A 17,146-nucleotide genomic window follows, 5' to 3' on the forward strand; every position below is an offset into this window, starting at 1 on the left:
TAAACACTCTGCCTGAATGTTTTTTCCCACTGTGGACACTGGGGTTTTTGAGAGAACTGGAATAGACTACTTCTAAAAAAAAATGTAAAAAAAATTCTAGTAAAAATATCTAAACTAGTTAATTTACTAATGAAGAAAAAATGTGTCAGATAATAAGACTTGTTTTTAGTTAGCAGTTACCTCAGTGTTTTGACTACATTCAGATTTATGGTACAAATATTTTTCAAATGGATTTGAAAAATACATTTGTATTCAAGATATATTCTCTAAATACAAAGTCTTAATACCAGTTTTGTTTCTCGAGTAAATTCTCAAGTATAAATATCTAAAAATCCTTTAAACAAGATACTGTAGATATATTTTTTTTTAATTCACAAATGTACACAGGAAGTCTTGTTTTTAAATCTAACAGTTTTTGTGAGGTTTATGGTTAAAAATAGACTTGACTTATTAAGATCTGAATACGCATCATTTGCATTTTTTCTCAGGCGAATTAATCTTATTTTAAGGATGTTTCGATATTTTTACTGGAAAATGTGAAAAATATTTAGGAAAATTGCAGTGTTCGGAAAGCTACTTATTACTTAATACTGTGCTAAGAAGTAAGATTATGACATCATTGTGACACATAATTCTTTTCCTCTGTGTGAAACACATTTTTGGTTGTTTCATTCTGTGAAGCAAATGAATGAGTTTTTGGCACTGTGTATCCCTGAGTGATGTGATGTTGATGTAGTTTTGTTACGAGAAAATATGAGATAAACAGAAGAACAAATGCATTTTAAATGACTCTTTTAATGTCCTAAATATGTTCTTTAAATCACAAGATGAACATTTTAATAATAAATATCAGCTTTATCGTCTAGAAATATCTGTAAAAAGACAAACATCCTCAAGCCAAACAGCTTTTGGACATAATTAAGACATGACCAGCCTCTGTCTTTTTCAGTGTAGCTGTTGCGTAAATGTGTACAGGCTCTTATTGGCACATTTCTGCTCACTGCAGAGCCGGGCACTTAAAAGTGTCTCGCTTCTGTGTTTGATGGTTTGGGTGTTCATGAATCTGCTGCATTATGTTATTGAATTCCAGCTCTATGCCCTTAATCGCTTTCAGATATAGTGCTTTTCTTTGCTCAGAGACCTCATCAGTATTTACTTCTTTTTCAGTATCTGTCATGTTATGTTTTTCAGTCTGTGAGTGAGGACTGAGTCAGGAATGAATCAGCGCTGCGTTTGATTGACGGACAGCTTGGTGAGAAACAAGGCCTCTGGAGAGCGAGAGTCCGATAACAGGAGTGAAAGCGTCGCCACGGCAATATCATCTTTCAGTCTTCACTGCCACTCGTCTTTCACAACATGGCCCCTGCTGTAGCACCGGTCTCTTCTATCGCTGTGTCTTTGAGGACATAGAAAGACACCGGACACACGGCGTTCCTGGAGACTGAAAGCTGGGGAAGTGTCTTCGGGTCCGTAACAGATGGACAAACTGTGTTAAACATCAGTACCGTCACCTTTACAACTACTGTTTCCTAGTTAGGTAATCGTTTTAGTGGTTCAAAGGGACTCGCAGTACAATGAACGTTTTAGGAAGGTGCTGTCTCTGATTTTATATGTTTCTGTGCAACATCAAAGGCCAATGCGTGTGGCTCGAGAGCCCATCATGGCCAGAACGCTGCTGAAGATCCACCGCTATTTCCGGCGTAAACCGGTACGCTTTTTCACCTTCATCCTCCTCTACCTCACCGCCGGCAGCCTTGTTTTTCTCCACTCCGGCTTCTCCAGCGATACTTCCACCACTAGCGCCTCTGGAAGCGGCCGTGACCCACTTATATCTGAAGGTGGGGGCGGCACAGGTGGTGGGAGCTCTACCTCTGATGGTCTGGTGCTCCTGGGGAGGGTGTTTAAGGAGACACGGAGAGCCCCCCGGAGATTTGGACCACCATGGATGAAGGAAAATAGAGCACAGGATGCACCGGAGTGGGCCAGAAGAGGAGTCGATCATACCAGCAGTTGGAGCCATGGAGCCAAAGGAAGAACCACCAAAGAGATGGATGATGGCAGAGGTAGGAACATTTCCCTCACCATGGCACCAAAAATTTAACATCTGTTTAACTTCTGAAATAGACAGACCATCCTGACCAGTTATAGTGGTAGATAATGACCTGATGTTAACCAAAACTTAGAGAACAATGTATAGAAAGACTTTTGGACAAACCAGTAGCAATGTATTTCTATACTAGTCCAACTTTGTTAATTCTACACTACAAAAAAATAATAATTTTCACTATCAATATCTTTGTCTTGTTTTCAGTAAAATATATTTCAACATCTTTAAAGGGGTCATGACATGAGAAATCAAATTTGCCTTAATCTTTTGTATACCTAATATGAAAGGTCTTTGTACCATTAAAACATCCTGCTAGTTTCATAGCTTATAACATCTTCTTTATTTAAAAAAAAAAAGCGTTTATTTAATCAAGCTCCAAAAACAGCTAATTTTAATATCTGTGATGTCACACGGGTAAATACATTTGTATATGACTGCCCCCAAAGCAAGACATTGATGAATAGTTATACATCATCACACTATAGGCCCCGCCCACTGGCATTCAGTCACTTAAATCAGTTTGGAAAGAAACTTTTGTTGAAGGATGAAGCAGTCAGCTGTATTGGATCTGACAGCAACTGCATCACAAACCATAAGTAAATTATTTAATAGCGCATTGTCTGTAAATTAGGTTTTATATGGATAATGTTTTTAAAACACTTACACGCGCGCGTATTTGTAGTGGAGATGAGTGGTACCCGGTGGGGTCTTCTGCTGTTGTAGCCCATCCGCCTCAAGGTTGTGCGTGTTGTGGCTTCACAAATGCTTTGCTGCATACCTCGGTTGTAACGAGTGGTTATTTCAGTCAAAGTTGCTCTTCTATCAGCTTGAATCAGTCGGCCCATTCTCCTCTGACCTCTAGCATCAACAAGGCATTTTCGCCCACAGGACTGCCGCATACTGGATGTTTTTCCCTTTTCACACCATTCTTTGTAAACCCTAGAAATGGTTGTGCGTGAAAATCCCAGTAACTGAGCAGATTGTGAAATACTCAGACCGGCCCGTCCGGCACCAACAACCATGCCACGCTCAAAATTGCTTAAATCACTTTTCTTTCACATTCTGACATTCAGTTTGGAGTTCAGGAGATTGTCTTGACCAGGACCACACCCCTAAATGCATTGAAGAAACTGCCATGTGATTGGTTGATTAGATAATTGCATTAATGAGAAATTGAACAGGTGTTTCTAATAATCCTTTAGGTGAGTGTATATTTCATTTGAAGAAGACTTGCTCATACACTGTGCTGCTTCATGTTTAGAGCACTAGAGTATGTCCATAAACTTTTGAAACGCTCTTGCTCTGGTCCGTATATGAACTATATGATCCGCGTTGCAGGTGTTGTTAAACTCATTGCGGCGTTCCGCGCAGAAACCGCTCTCGGCGCTCTGCGTGTTGTTTGAATTCTCTGTTAAAAGAGTTCTTTCTCATGAATAAATGCAGAGAAGTGTTCAGGACCGGCTGACGTAGAATCGTGCCCGCAGCCAATCACACACCCACGAAAGCACGCTTCTACCTCAGATTCCGTGACTTCGGCTTCGACTTTTCAACCCAGAAGAACGAAATTGCTCAGAAAAACGCAAAAATAACCATTTTTCTACTTGATGATACAATTTATGAGTGCTTTTAGTGTTTTCAGTGACATGTAGCCTGTACATATCATATCTCAAAAAATGTGTTTTTAAGTTTCATGACCCTTTAAAAACGGATAATTTCAGACAGAGGGGCAGAACGGGGATTGAAAATAATAATTTTTCCATAAAAAACGTAAGTGAACATCAAGGAACATATTAAAATAATAAACAAAATACATGTCATGACCCCTTTAAAACAAGATACATTTATTTGAGAAGGAAAATTAAGTCTTTTTAGATTTTACCAAAGCAGTTTACCCAACCAAATGTTTTTTTTTTGCACCACCATAGCCAAGACACTCACCTGCCAATGTAGCTGGTGAAGCTAATTTACAATTATAGTCTCTCTGGTAAAGCTGACTGACCACGGATGTATTTCTGCTTAAGCATTTTACACACTGCTGTCAATGCTGGTCTTTTCATATACAGGATTGCCTTATTTAACAGAATACCTAACACTTTCTCACACAGACATGACACATGTGGTTGTGTGTTAAAAAAAGAAGTGATTAATGTTGCACTTCTGTCGTGACGCAAACCACAAAGCACAGTTCTCCTTGCAATGATAGCAACCTCAGACACTCTCAGTGGAGAAAGAGTCTTAATTCAGTGTCTTAAAGGAGAAACTTTGTAATATAAAAACACTGAGTAAGTTTAAATTGCCCAATAGTGCCCTGCAAAATGACTTTACAGGGAAATCCGCTCATCCTAGGTGAGATTTCTTGTATTATGTTTAATTTAAAAGGGCACTTATTAGCATAGGGAACAGGTGTATATCACTTCGATATCACTTCAGTGGAGAGTGAAATTTACACATCAGTTATTGCACACCACCTCAGAAAAGAATAATTAATACATTTATTTAATAAGAAATCATTTATTATATATTTAAGTAGGCTACATTTAATTAATCACACTGCTTTATAACTGCAAACAGAAGCATAGAAACTGAAAGCACCTGAGGTGAATTTAGCTTAATAATAAATAAATAAATCCTATTTATTTTAGTCAAACTTCATGAAGATGGACACACACACATATACACTTATATAAAACATTAATTAGGATTTATAATTATTTACATGCATATATTATATCATCATACTAATCTGTGTGACTCAAGTGCTACATGGCATTCCAGATTAGCTTATTTTTGTCAGATGAAGTGCTCGGGGTGTAGTGAACACTGTGTGCCCTGTGAAGCAGAACACAGCTATTGATTAGAACGAGCTGATTGGCCCTTCAAGATGCGTGTCGTTGGTCAGTTGTCACAGACAGTCATGGAATGAACTGGCCATGGTTGAAGCTCAGTGGAGTATGGCAAACCGCCTGTCTTTAAAATGCTAAGCTGGAGGAATGAGATGCCCTTTTGGTGACTGTTGAAGTAAATAATGAATGCGTGTGTGTGTGTTTTTTCTAACACTAGTAACACATTTGAGAGCTGTTGTTAGTTCATAGCCTTTGGCAGATGCTTCATCTCTCCTAAAAATCATTTTTTCTTAACAGTAGGCACAAGTCTTAAAATCAGAGAGTGTATGATATAATTACTTTATTTTTTAATAGAATAAGCAGAAGCATATTTTTATAATGAAGACAAAAATTTCATTGATATGTTTAATAAAACCTCATTTGAGTGATCCCAATGAAAGCATTTATGGTTATTCTGAAGAAGTTTAACACTATTCACATTTATGGGTTAGCCATGTGCAACTGGGAAAGCTCTGACTTTCTCAAGTCCCCAATATTCCTGTAAATAATTGTAAAGTCAGTTCATCAATCTTTGAACTAAAAGCTTCTTCTTTAAGGTGATATCATTAAATATACATGATGTGACCTCCATCATGGTTTAGTAGGAAAGTGTGTTTGATGGTGTTTGCTGAAGGTCTTAGATGTAGAAAGCTGAAACATGCCAGCTATGTATACATTGCTATGTCCGTTCACATCAAGAACGAAAACTATAACAAAATAATAACTATTATGACAACTACTACATTACTATTCTAAAGTTTGGGGTTGGTACATTTTTTTTAATGTTTTTGAAAGAAGCCTGACTAACCTTAGTGAAAAAAATCTATACCAAAATGTATTTTAAATACATTTATTTCATACTAAGTATGCTACAAATCCATTAACATATTATTTACTGACATATCACTTGAGAATTACTGATATAAATATTATAATTCAACTTTATTTGGAGCACTTCTTTATTGCACAATGAATATTTATTAATATTAAGCCTAAATGTGTTTTAATATCCCTATTAGTAAGCATACTATGATCTCTGTATAATATCAGTCTTTAAACACAAGCTATTAAAGTGTACCTAAAGTATACTTGCAGTATTTCCACTTTAGCACAATCAAATATACTTGAGTATATCTTTAGTTGGACCTCAGCATTAATTCCGAATAACTAAAGTGCATTAAGTACAAAATTAGTTGTTCCAATTTAGCAGACTTTAAGTATATCAATTTAGTACACCAAAGTGCAATTGCAGGGGTAATAGTATGTAAATGTATTTGTAGTATAAAATAAATGTATTTCAAATACATTTTAGTATAGGCCTATTTATTTTTCACTAGGGAAGGCTGCATTAAAATACATTGCAAATACAGTAAAAACAATAATATTGGGAAATATTATTACAAATTTAAATAACTATTTTTCAATTTGAGTATATTTTAAAATGTAATTTATTCCTGTGATGGCAAAGCTGAATTTTTTCAGCAGCCATTACTTAAGCCTTCAGTGACGCATGCTCCTTCAGAAATCATTATAATATGCTGATTTGGTGCTTAAGAAACATTTCTTATTATCATTGTTGTAAAACATTTGTGCTGCTTAATATTTGTGTGGAAACCGTAATACATTTTATTTCAATATTCTTTGATGAATAGAAAAAACCCCCAGCATATTTTGGAAACAACTTAATGTATCCTTGCTGAATATCAGTATACATTTCTATTTTTTTAATTCTCAGTCTTTTATAGCGTATATTAGTGTCCACACCAATGCACAATTAATTCATGGAAACGGTCATTATTTTGAAAATTAAAATGTTATGGTTATAGTTATAGTTATAGTTCATGGTGTGCTGTGCAGTCCAAAATAAAATCTGAAAGACTTTAGTCATGATTAGTTTAGTTTACAGGATGCATTTTGCAAGTTAAATCATAGTGAACATTACACCAAGAAACAGCTTGATTGAATAGCCAATGTGGGCCCCTTTCAAATGAAACCTTATTTCTCTTTGACATATGGACTACATACAGTAACGTCTCACCTCAATCCCCTGTGCTAACTCACTAGTTTAAACAGAACCCCACAAAAAGACAAAGGAAAGCCAATTAGTGGATTGTGTAAGTCTCGGGTCATCACCTTTATCCATAGTGAGGTTTGAACAGATGGTTCTTAAGTGGGCTCTAGCAAAAAGTGTAACCCTCTAGTAAAACACTGCACGTTTCACTTTTGACAGTCATATGTCGCATGACTTTAGCAATCAACCAAGGAGAAAGCCACTGTATTATAATTATGGAGATTGTATCTTCGTGGTTGTAAAGGCACACATCCAATTAATTAATCTCAAAGGATGTCAAGGACAGAAACATGAGCTCAGGCCCCCAACATCCTTCACTGTAGTCTACGATATCTTCTGATATCGGCACCAGATGGGGTGGCAGTACGTAACAGAGGTGGAAATGCAAGACTGTCACTGTCTTATATTAGCTCAGTTAGTACGTCTGAACTACACCAGACACTTGCATCATTTTAAAAAGTGAAGTAAATCAACAATTGATTTCCTCTTCAGTCTCACAGAGTCACTTTTCCACAAAAAGAGAAAAATAATAGGAAAGGAAGTAGTGTTTCCACCAAGTAGTGTTTTTAAAACATATACATATACATAACACATGTGGAAGTTAACTTTTACAACCCATTTTACTTTTTGGGTGAAACAGAACTTGATTTAAAGGAACTAGTGATGTACAATTTTTAGAGGAAGTTATATTTGGGCAATATTTATATAATATATTTATGAAATGTATAGTCATTATATAGATTTTTTATTCACATTCACTGTTGAATCATTGTGACCAGAGACATGTATTATTAAAGCGGAGGGGGTCAATTTTGGTGTCATGTTTCATTTTACTCTTCCATGTGTGGTCCCCTGTCTCTACTCTGCCTCCTTCAGGACACTTTTACACTGTTTGTGACTGAAATAAGCTTTCATAATAATAATAATAATAATACAGAGGAGCAAACTTTTAATCCAGTAAATATTTTGACAGCGCTAGCACAACTAATTAACACAATTAATAATAATATAAATTCAAAGAATACTTAGTAGCTCAAAGCTGTACAAATAAAAAGTTAAATGTATACAATAATAATGTCTAATAAATTAGATATTATTAATACAATAGACAAATACCAGAGATGCAAAAGCAAAGAAAAAGGCATGTCCTTTCTACATTAAATGTAAAACATTAACGTTTTTTTTTTAATAGTTACAAAGCTTTAACCTGTCGGTTAAGAAAATAAAAAATATAGAAGCAAGTACAAGAGTTTAGAAGTGTAAAAACAGAAAACAGTTTTAATTTGATAGGCTATGATATTGAGGTTTATTCTTCTAATATATTAAAGTGAAACTTTTATAACTGTTCCCCTCTTCATTATTCTTCATATATCCAGAGCAAACGGTTCATGCAGAGAGCTCATCATGTGAGTACAGCAGAGCGCCATTAACTCTGTAGTCGTGCTGCTAGTGAGAGTTTCATCCAAGCACTTAGTTGCTTCACAGAATGGCAATACAGTGTTGAGTGAATGGAGCTTGACTTGTAGATAAAGCAGATTACCGAGCTTGCCCTCTGTGCCTGCCAATACGATTAACTCACCATCGTGCTCGCTGCTTTTTAGACAATTGCAATTACTATAATGTTGTACTGGTTCATATGTGTATATGTCAGAACCCCCCTTCGCCAGCTCATCTCTGCTATTAGAAAATACATTCAATCCTAATGGGGAGAGATGAGATTACAGAGAAAGAACGGATGTCATGCAACAGGGCATTTTGGGTCATTTGTGTGTGTGTGTGTGTGTGTGTGTGTGTGTGTGTGTGTGTGTGTGTGTGTGTGTGTGTGTGTGTGTGTGTGTGTGTGTGTGTGTGTCACAAATGATGAGATTGATGGAGCAGATGATGCATCTGTGCATCGGACTGTAAATGTTTTCAGAACAAAACGTCCACAACAATGTGGCCATATCCAAACTGTAGATGTGTTTTAATGTTGTGTCACAAGCTGTTAATATATGGAATAGCATTCTCTATATGGTTGCTAATCACAATATGTGATGGCAGACTGTTAGCACTTGTTAAAAGGAAAAAAAAAATTTCATTCAATTTTCAGAGGATCTATAATTTAATATTTTACGCAAATTAAGCTCTTTATAAAAGAATGTTGATTATCCCACTTTGACTCTTCCCTCAGTTTTCAATACACACAAATGAAAGCTACTTAATTATTACAGACTTACATATTATGCATGTGTTAACTAGTGTGAATAATAAACCATTTAATAACTTATTCACAAAATCTTAAATAATAGGCCTACTAAAGTTTATATTAAGAAACTTATCCAACATTATTCTCATTTATAAAAAATGTTGTAATACGATTTCAGCATGTATGAAAATGCCTTGAATTAATATTAAAAATTCCCTAATCCCAAAACAGTCATACAGATATGGCTATGATTTCACTATTTGGCCACTAGATGATGCTGCGTTTCAACTTTAGTAATTATGAAATGTGCTTTACAACCTTGAATGTTTCTTGAATTAATTTTATGAATCAACAGTATTTACTGATCAAGAGGATTCAAATCAGCACTAATATTTTTTTTACAATCTTGGTACTGGAATTAATGCTATTTTCAATATATTTCTCTTTAGCAAAGTACACCGGCTGCTATGTTGATGACACACAGAAACGGGCTCTTAGAGGGGTGTCCTTTTTTGACTACAAAAAAATGACCGTCTTCCGTTGCCAGGACAACTGCGCTGAGAGGTACAGTATGTCGACTGAAACGTTTTATCTCCATGTACATGAGTATGCGCACATTTGCATCACAATGACACATTTCTTTTGACTTCTATAGTTTATACTCGGGTAATTACATTTTCTGTGCTGAAACCTCAAAATACCATGACAGAATCCTTTCATTAATACATTATTTAGTATGTTTATGAAGCAGTTTTCTTGATGGTCATTAGCAGATATCTGTCCCCCATAATGCAAGTGATTTCAAGTTTTACTATTCTTTTAAGATACAATTTCCACACCTACACAGTACACTCCCAAAAAACACACACAAACATACATATTATCATGTACAAGTACACATACACATTAAATCTAATTACATACACACTAATCTATTTCCCTGAGTTATCTTGTTTCCTTTACCTATAATTAACTCAGATGGGAGAGAGTTATCAGATATGCTGTTTCCTCTGATGATCCTCTGATAGTCACAAAGATTTGTACTCTCATTCATTTTCAGGATGTGTGCTCACCAGTAATTATTCTAATTATTAATTAATAGTAATTATTAATTTACCCGAAAATAGGCATCATTCACTCATCCAGATGTCTTTCCAAACCTGGAACACAAAATGGGAAATACTGAAGAACTGTGCCGATCGCTCTTTTCTGTGGAGATACAGTGAATCAACAGTGACTCAAAAAGAATGAAAAAAAAAAAAACATGAGAGTAAATGTGGTCAGTACGACTCATGCACTTTATTCCAGTTTTTCAGTAGCCATATGATAGCTTTATTAGAGAAACAGGTTGAATTTTAAGTCATTATTCACTTATAAATCTGGGCCCGTATTCATAAAGAATTTTAATGCAAAGAGTCGCTCCAAGTGACAAAAGTCTAAGAAAATTCTTAGAAATGTGGGTGTTTACTCTTAAAATTAAAGAAAATATCCTAGTAAAGAAAAAAGTAATTCAGAAAGCATCTTAACCCTTAAAAGAGGTCTTAAGGTCAAAGCTGTTAGGAGTATGGATGAGGACTTTTAAGAGGCTTAAGAGTTTCTATAGCAGAGGAGAAATGGCAGAAAGACAAAGAGGGAGAAGAAATGTGTTGCGGACAATGGATGACAGTGAGTTAATAAGACGCTATCGACACCCGGCCAGAATTCTCCTTTAAGGATGGCCTTGTGTTCATCCACTAACTGGGCTCACAGTAAACACTGTTCCAGTCGGGCTTTCTCGTCCTTCTTGGTTTTGATTCCATGTTTGTTACATTAAAACCAACATTCAAACCACCACTTAAATAGACATGCCAGCAATCAGTGTAATTGGAAAGAGTGGAAAAAATTGTATCATTCTAAGCCAATCAAATACCTTGTAGGAAATGAACAGCATGGTAAATAAAAAAAAAGGATTTATATAGACATATATAATGTGTGTGTGTGAGAGAGAGAGAACGCTCAAATAGGAAAAATGACGCATGTAATTTCAAAGTGAAGGCTTAGAATAGACCCTATACTTAAAATCACTCTTTTTTTTTTCCATCTTGGACAACCAACCAATCACAGTCTTCAAAAGATTGTGTCACACATAGCAACAGGGTCAGCCCCGCCTCCTCACTAAGATGAGAGTTTGTGTCTTTTCCTTACTCAGAGTTGCTCTCAGATCGGTCTCGAATCACTCTTAAGTTAAGACTCCTACGTTAAAGTTTTTAAGCTAAATTAAGAGTTTTCTGAGAGGATTCTTAGAATCTTTATAAATACGGGCCCCGATCTTTTAAATGAATTGATTGGTCAGTGGTTCTCAACCTTGACCCCAAGTCCCCCCCACCCCTGTTGCCCAGAACAATGTTCGAAAGCCCCTAGCCCTAGTTTTGCTTTCAAAGCATATTTTAATCTGTGGACACTCCTAGTTCATGTAAATTAAAAAAAGAACTTAACTAATTATAATTAAAATCAAAATAATTATATTTCATGACTCAATAAGTTATGAGAACCGAATGTTTTCAGGGATCCCACTCTTTTTTTAACCCATGAATTTATTTCATAAAATTTTCAGTCGTTTTGTTATACTGGATTTTTAATAATATTTTTACTTACAATCTACCTGATAAAATATTGTAGATCTGGCAGAAAAATGTATATTTATATTAAAAATGCCTTTGGCACTTTAATATTGTATTAATTTACATGATTTTTCCAAGTCTAGAAATCTCACTTTTCTCAAAATTAGACTTACTCATATATCCAGGTTTTGTGGAGAAAGAGAAAAAAACTGCAAATTTATTCAAAATTCCTCCAGTTTTGACACAGATTTGGAACAACATTAGGGTGAGTAAATGATGATTAAATTAATTTTCATTTTTGGTTGAACTGGTAATGTTGCCTTTTTTACTTTCCATCTTGTAAGCACTCTTGCTTCCTTCCTCTTTCCTCGGTTCTTCTACCCTGCCTGGTTCCCAATGTTTCTTAACACTGCGTACCCAACTACACATTAACACCAATACACTGAATCACATCAGTCTGTGGCTTGGAAAGTCACAGAAAGAGAGAAAGGGAGAAAACAAAAAGGCTCTTTTGAAATTTTGGCATCAGGACTTGCTCTACAGGAAGGAATGAGAGTCAATACAGATCCAACATAAACAGCACTTCTAGTAATAGTGCTCTTGCGTATGAGCCAGAAACTGGAGAAAGATGATCCTTTATTTTCTCTCCTCTGATCAAAATAGGGGCTTATACAACTAAAATTTCAAGAGAAGCTTTAACATTGACAGAAGTGAGTGTTGATTGATCACGAGTCAAGAGGAAGTTTACTGTTGTCTCGTGGACATTAGTATACTTCTTTTAAACTAAAAATAAGAAAGTATCCTTTCAGTCTACATTTTATGTACTTCTCAGAAATATACTTTATGTACTTCATAAATATACTTCAAATTGCACTTAAGTATACTTGACTTATACTGACAGAAAAGTCCAAGTATATTTTGGCCTGTACTTATACTCAATTTTTTGATCGAGATATACTTAAAAGTATAATTAAGTATTCAAAGTATACTTGGCTTGCAGTGGGTTAACTCTTTTGATCGAGGAGCCTATTAATTATACTATACTTTTTTTTACATAGTTTTTCATATACAGTGTTATGAAACTTATAATGTTTGAAAATATTGATTCAAATATTGATATAAAACAGATATTTTTGTGTAGGCTAGTACACTGGTAGTGTACATTGGAATTTACTTTAATTCTACTTTACTCTTTCCCCACCATTGACTGAATTTCCCAGCTATCCATGTTTTCACTGTTATACGGTAGGGGGCGCTTTGACACATCTTCCAGTACAGAATCTCTGGATCAAAACACAGGAGAAGAAGAAGCTGAAACAAGTGATAGAAGATTGCTCACTCAAATGTAAAATAATGTGATCATCAAACATTAAACTGCGTGTAAATCAAAACTGCTTAATGTTTCCAAATGAAATGAAGCGTAACCCATGAAGAGAAAACGACTGTGAAGCTTTGGGCATGTTGGACTCGATCTACTCCATCTGTGTTTTGATCATCGTTCTGAATCTGATCAAGGCGTAGTCTTTGACACAAATGAGATTTCTACATAAAGTATACTTAAAAATATACTTGAACTAGGGGTGTAACGGTACACAAAACTCACGGTTCGGTACGTACCTCGGTTTTAAAGTCACGGTTCGGTACGTTTTCGATACAGCAAAAAGTAAGAAATGCCAGAGAAATTTCCTATTTGTTAAAAGAAAAAATATTTTTTAAATAAGTGTGAGTTTTCCTACATCTTGAAACTTTCAGGTTTATAAATGGGTGTCATCTTTGAAGGATGAACAAATAATGTTTTGGTCATCACATTAAAAATAACATTTAAATATATGAAGAGTTCAGATGCAAAAGCCATTTGAGTGAAATTACTGAACTTAAATATACAAGCTTCATAAAAAGATCATTCTAGAAGAAAATTTCAAATGGCACTTAGAGGCTTTTGCATCTGAACTCTTCATATATTTATTTATATAATATTTGAGTTTTGAAGTGCTGGAAAAAGATGTGTGAAGTACTTGAAAGGATTTCACTATTCCAGCCAAACAAGTGCTGGAAAAAGATGTACTTGAAAGCATTTCACTATTCCAGCCAAACTGGTTACAGTTAGTGTTACAATATTAAATCCATGGTGAATGTTTATGGTCTGTGGACGTAAAGTATTACTAGTTCATTCACGGCACAATATTTCTCCTGGTGTCCACGTCAGCGCTGTTTGATCTAACAGAGATCTACGGTTAATAACGGAGAAATGTGAATGCTTCTCACTAGATCTCGCAGCAATGTTATTACTTCAGTGGCGAATTCAAATGTTTTCTTTACTTTCTTTTCTTATACGAATACATGTACCGTTACACCCCTAACTTGAACATTACTTGAGGTTAAGTATACTTCATAAAATGAACTTGAAGTATAGTTATTTTTCGTAAGGGCAAGTTTAAAAGGAAGGGCTCTGTTGACAATGATTCTTTGAAGCTTTTAAACTGGGGGCTCAGCTTAGGGTAGTTCTCACATTTTTGAAAAATCTGAAAACAACTGCATAGAGGAGGGATTTGAGGGGTTTTGCTAGCCAACAGCCTGGCAAAAACTGTTTTTTCCAAGAGTGCTTGGAAATGATACTCTCTACACAGTGCATCAGCTGTATTGAAACCATTTCATGTAAAACGGTATGAGGGAGGGGAACATTGCTGGGAGTTGGTCAAAGTGTCAGAACAATAGACCACATTCTTTCTGCTGTTTTCAAAAGCTACATGTACATGCATGCCCATGTGCACCACTGAATTCATCAGTTTGAAGAAAACTGTGGAGCACGTATTACATTTCCCCTTGAAAAGTTTTTAAGTGACCTGCTCAAAGGCACAAATGTAATACTGTAGTTCATGAAACACCCCTTTTTGAACCTACAACTTTTCAGATAATATTATGTAATATTTAATCTGGTGAAACAGACTTCTCTCTGGTGACATATGCAGAACTTCTCCGATCATTTAGTCATTTAAACCCGCCAACAGTTTAACAACGACATCTCAAAATCCAATAAACAACCGATGCATTGCCCCCTTGTCCTGTCCTACTTTCTTTTTTTTTTCTTAAAAAATAAATAAATAATCAATTTTCATCATATGTACGTCAGAATACGGAAGAAAAGATATGCTTAGTTCCCTTTCAAAAGCTACAATTGATGCTGCGCTGCTTAGCGCATTGGGAACGTCTTTAATCGTGACCTGCTGTGAATATAGTGTGTAAACACGTCGATGGAACCGAACCGGAGGTAATATAGATTTAAATTAGATGAGCCACAGGTGAATCGTCAGGTCTTTTGTCTTCAGATACCTTTCTGTGTTTGGTGTGCACTCTGTCTACTACAGATCTTGGTTAGGAGTTATTTAGTTTTTACAACTGGCAGTGTGTAGATTTTTTCTCTTTCTCATCTCTGAACGATCTAACAAAAGAGTTAAAAAAAAGAGACATGAGTCAGCAACAGAGTAAGCGCTGTGTCCCTCCATGTTCTCGTCCTATGTCAGAACTGGATACACACGCTTACTGCTTTGTATGTTTGGGGGAGGAGCATGCGATCGCTGCATTGGAGTCAGGAGAGTGCAAGCATTGTGAACTGTTCACAGTTAAAATGCTTTGTGCTCGCCTTGGCTACTTTCAGTCCGCACCCGCATTATCATCGTGGGGTCCCGAATGGGTTTGCCTGACGAGCAAGAGACGCTCAAGAGACCTACCTTCCCCTTGAAGCCGTGCAGAACAACATCGGCACTTGTGGTTAAAGCTTATCAAGCTGCAGGTCAGGCTGGTGCTGAGTGTGCAGAGTGTGGCAAGTGTGGCAAGACTCGCTCCCCCTCGTAAGGATGGGGGACCCGCTCGCTGCACTCAGCAGCCTCCCAGGCCAGACCTCAGGACTATTATAAATAAAAAGAAGAAGTCCTGATGGTCTGGCGCGCAGTCTGGTGGGGGTAGCCCCCTGCGGGATGGGACATGTGTTATATCTGACTGCCCCTCCTCGTTACCCCCACGAAACCTCTCCATCCCCGCCACCTCTGGTGCTTCGGGGGGCAGCGGTTTCCAGCGAAATATTAGATGTTCCATTGCTTCTTGCTTTCATCCAGGACACGGAACATCTAACATCCCATCAAAAGGAAGTGTTAAAGTTGATACCACTATCAGAAAGTCTGGCAGCGTGGAAACTTCTGCCAGGCATTTCTGCTTGGGTATTAAGCACAGTACAAATAGGATACAGAATCCAATTTATTCATCGTCCTCCACGTTTCAATGACGTGGTTTCCACTACCCTGAGACCGGAGCTGATGCATATACTGTCACAAGAGCTACAAACTCTTCTGAGCAAAGAGGCCATAGAACATGTTCCTCTTCCAGAGAGGGAGTCGGGCTATTACAGCAGATACTTCCTGGCTCCCAAGAAGGACGGGGGTTGCGTCCAATCTTAGATCTTCAAGGCTTAAACCGTATACAGTCAAAGCGCTCAAGTTCAAGATGTTAACCATCAAGATGGTCGTGTCGCAAATTCAACATCACGATTGGTTCGTCACGATCGATCTGAAGGACGCATATTTTCACATACAAATATTGCCACAACACAGAAAGTTTCTGAGGTTCGGGGGCGAAGCATACCAATTTCGGTTTCTTCCATTCGGCCTAGCCTTGTCACCCTGCACGTACACAAAATGCATGGATGCAGCACTCCAGGGCATTTTGAATTATATAGACGACTGGCTAATACTAGCACAATCGCAAAAGATGGCACTTCCAACACAGAGACATCGTGTTAGCTCATCTAGTTTCTCTAGGGTTGAGACTCAACAACAAGAAGTGTTCTTTCTCCTGCCCAGAGAACGACTTATCTTGTGATCGTTTGGGATTCGATCACGATGCGGGCACAATTGTCTCCCTCTCGAATAGAGACCATTCGGCTAACCATGAGCAAAGTCAGTCTAGGTCAAGACCGCACTGTTTGTCAGTACCAAAAAATGTTAGGTTTCATGGCCTCGGCATCCACGGTAATTCCTTTGGGGCTGTTGCACATGAGACAGTTTCAGTTGTGGCTAAAAGCCAGGGGAATTCATCCAAGGGCCAATCCTTAAAGGCAAATAAAAGTGACGTACACACTTCGTACACTATCTCCGTGGCTCAGACCCTGGTTCCTCGCCTTGGGTCCCACTCTACGGGCACCTTGTCGTCGCAGATTGCTAACAACAGACGGGTCCCTGATGGGCTGGGGAACGGTCTTACGTGGTCGTCCAGCTCAAGGGGAATTGGAGGTTCATCAGCTCGATTGGC

The 17,146-nt window shown here is 37.0% G+C and overlaps 1 protein-coding gene across 4 annotated transcripts in view; it reads left to right on the forward strand.

Annotated features, from left to right (window-relative positions):
- Positions 1-17,146, forward strand: part of wscd2 (WSC domain containing 2) — a 67,169-nt gene that overhangs the window by 39,145 nt on the left and 10,878 nt on the right. For all 4 annotated transcript variants that reach the window (XM_056263801.1, XM_056263800.1, XM_056263803.1 and 1 more), the window contains exons 3-4: positions 1,192-2,063; positions 9,695-9,809. In XM_056263801.1, the coding sequence (XP_056119776.1) occupies positions 1,637-2,063; positions 9,695-9,809 (542 nt within the window). In that variant the 5' untranslated portion in view covers positions 1,192-1,636. The remainder of the gene's footprint in view (positions 1-1,191; positions 2,064-9,694; positions 9,810-17,146) is intronic.

Source organism: Rhinichthys klamathensis, unplaced genomic scaffold (assembly GCF_029890125.1).
Source record: "Rhinichthys klamathensis goyatoka isolate OS25496 unplaced genomic scaffold, OSU_Roscu_1.1 h1tg000210l_1, whole genome shotgun sequence".
Taxonomy (NCBI): Eukaryota; Metazoa; Chordata; class Actinopteri; order Cypriniformes; family Leuciscidae; genus Rhinichthys; species Rhinichthys klamathensis.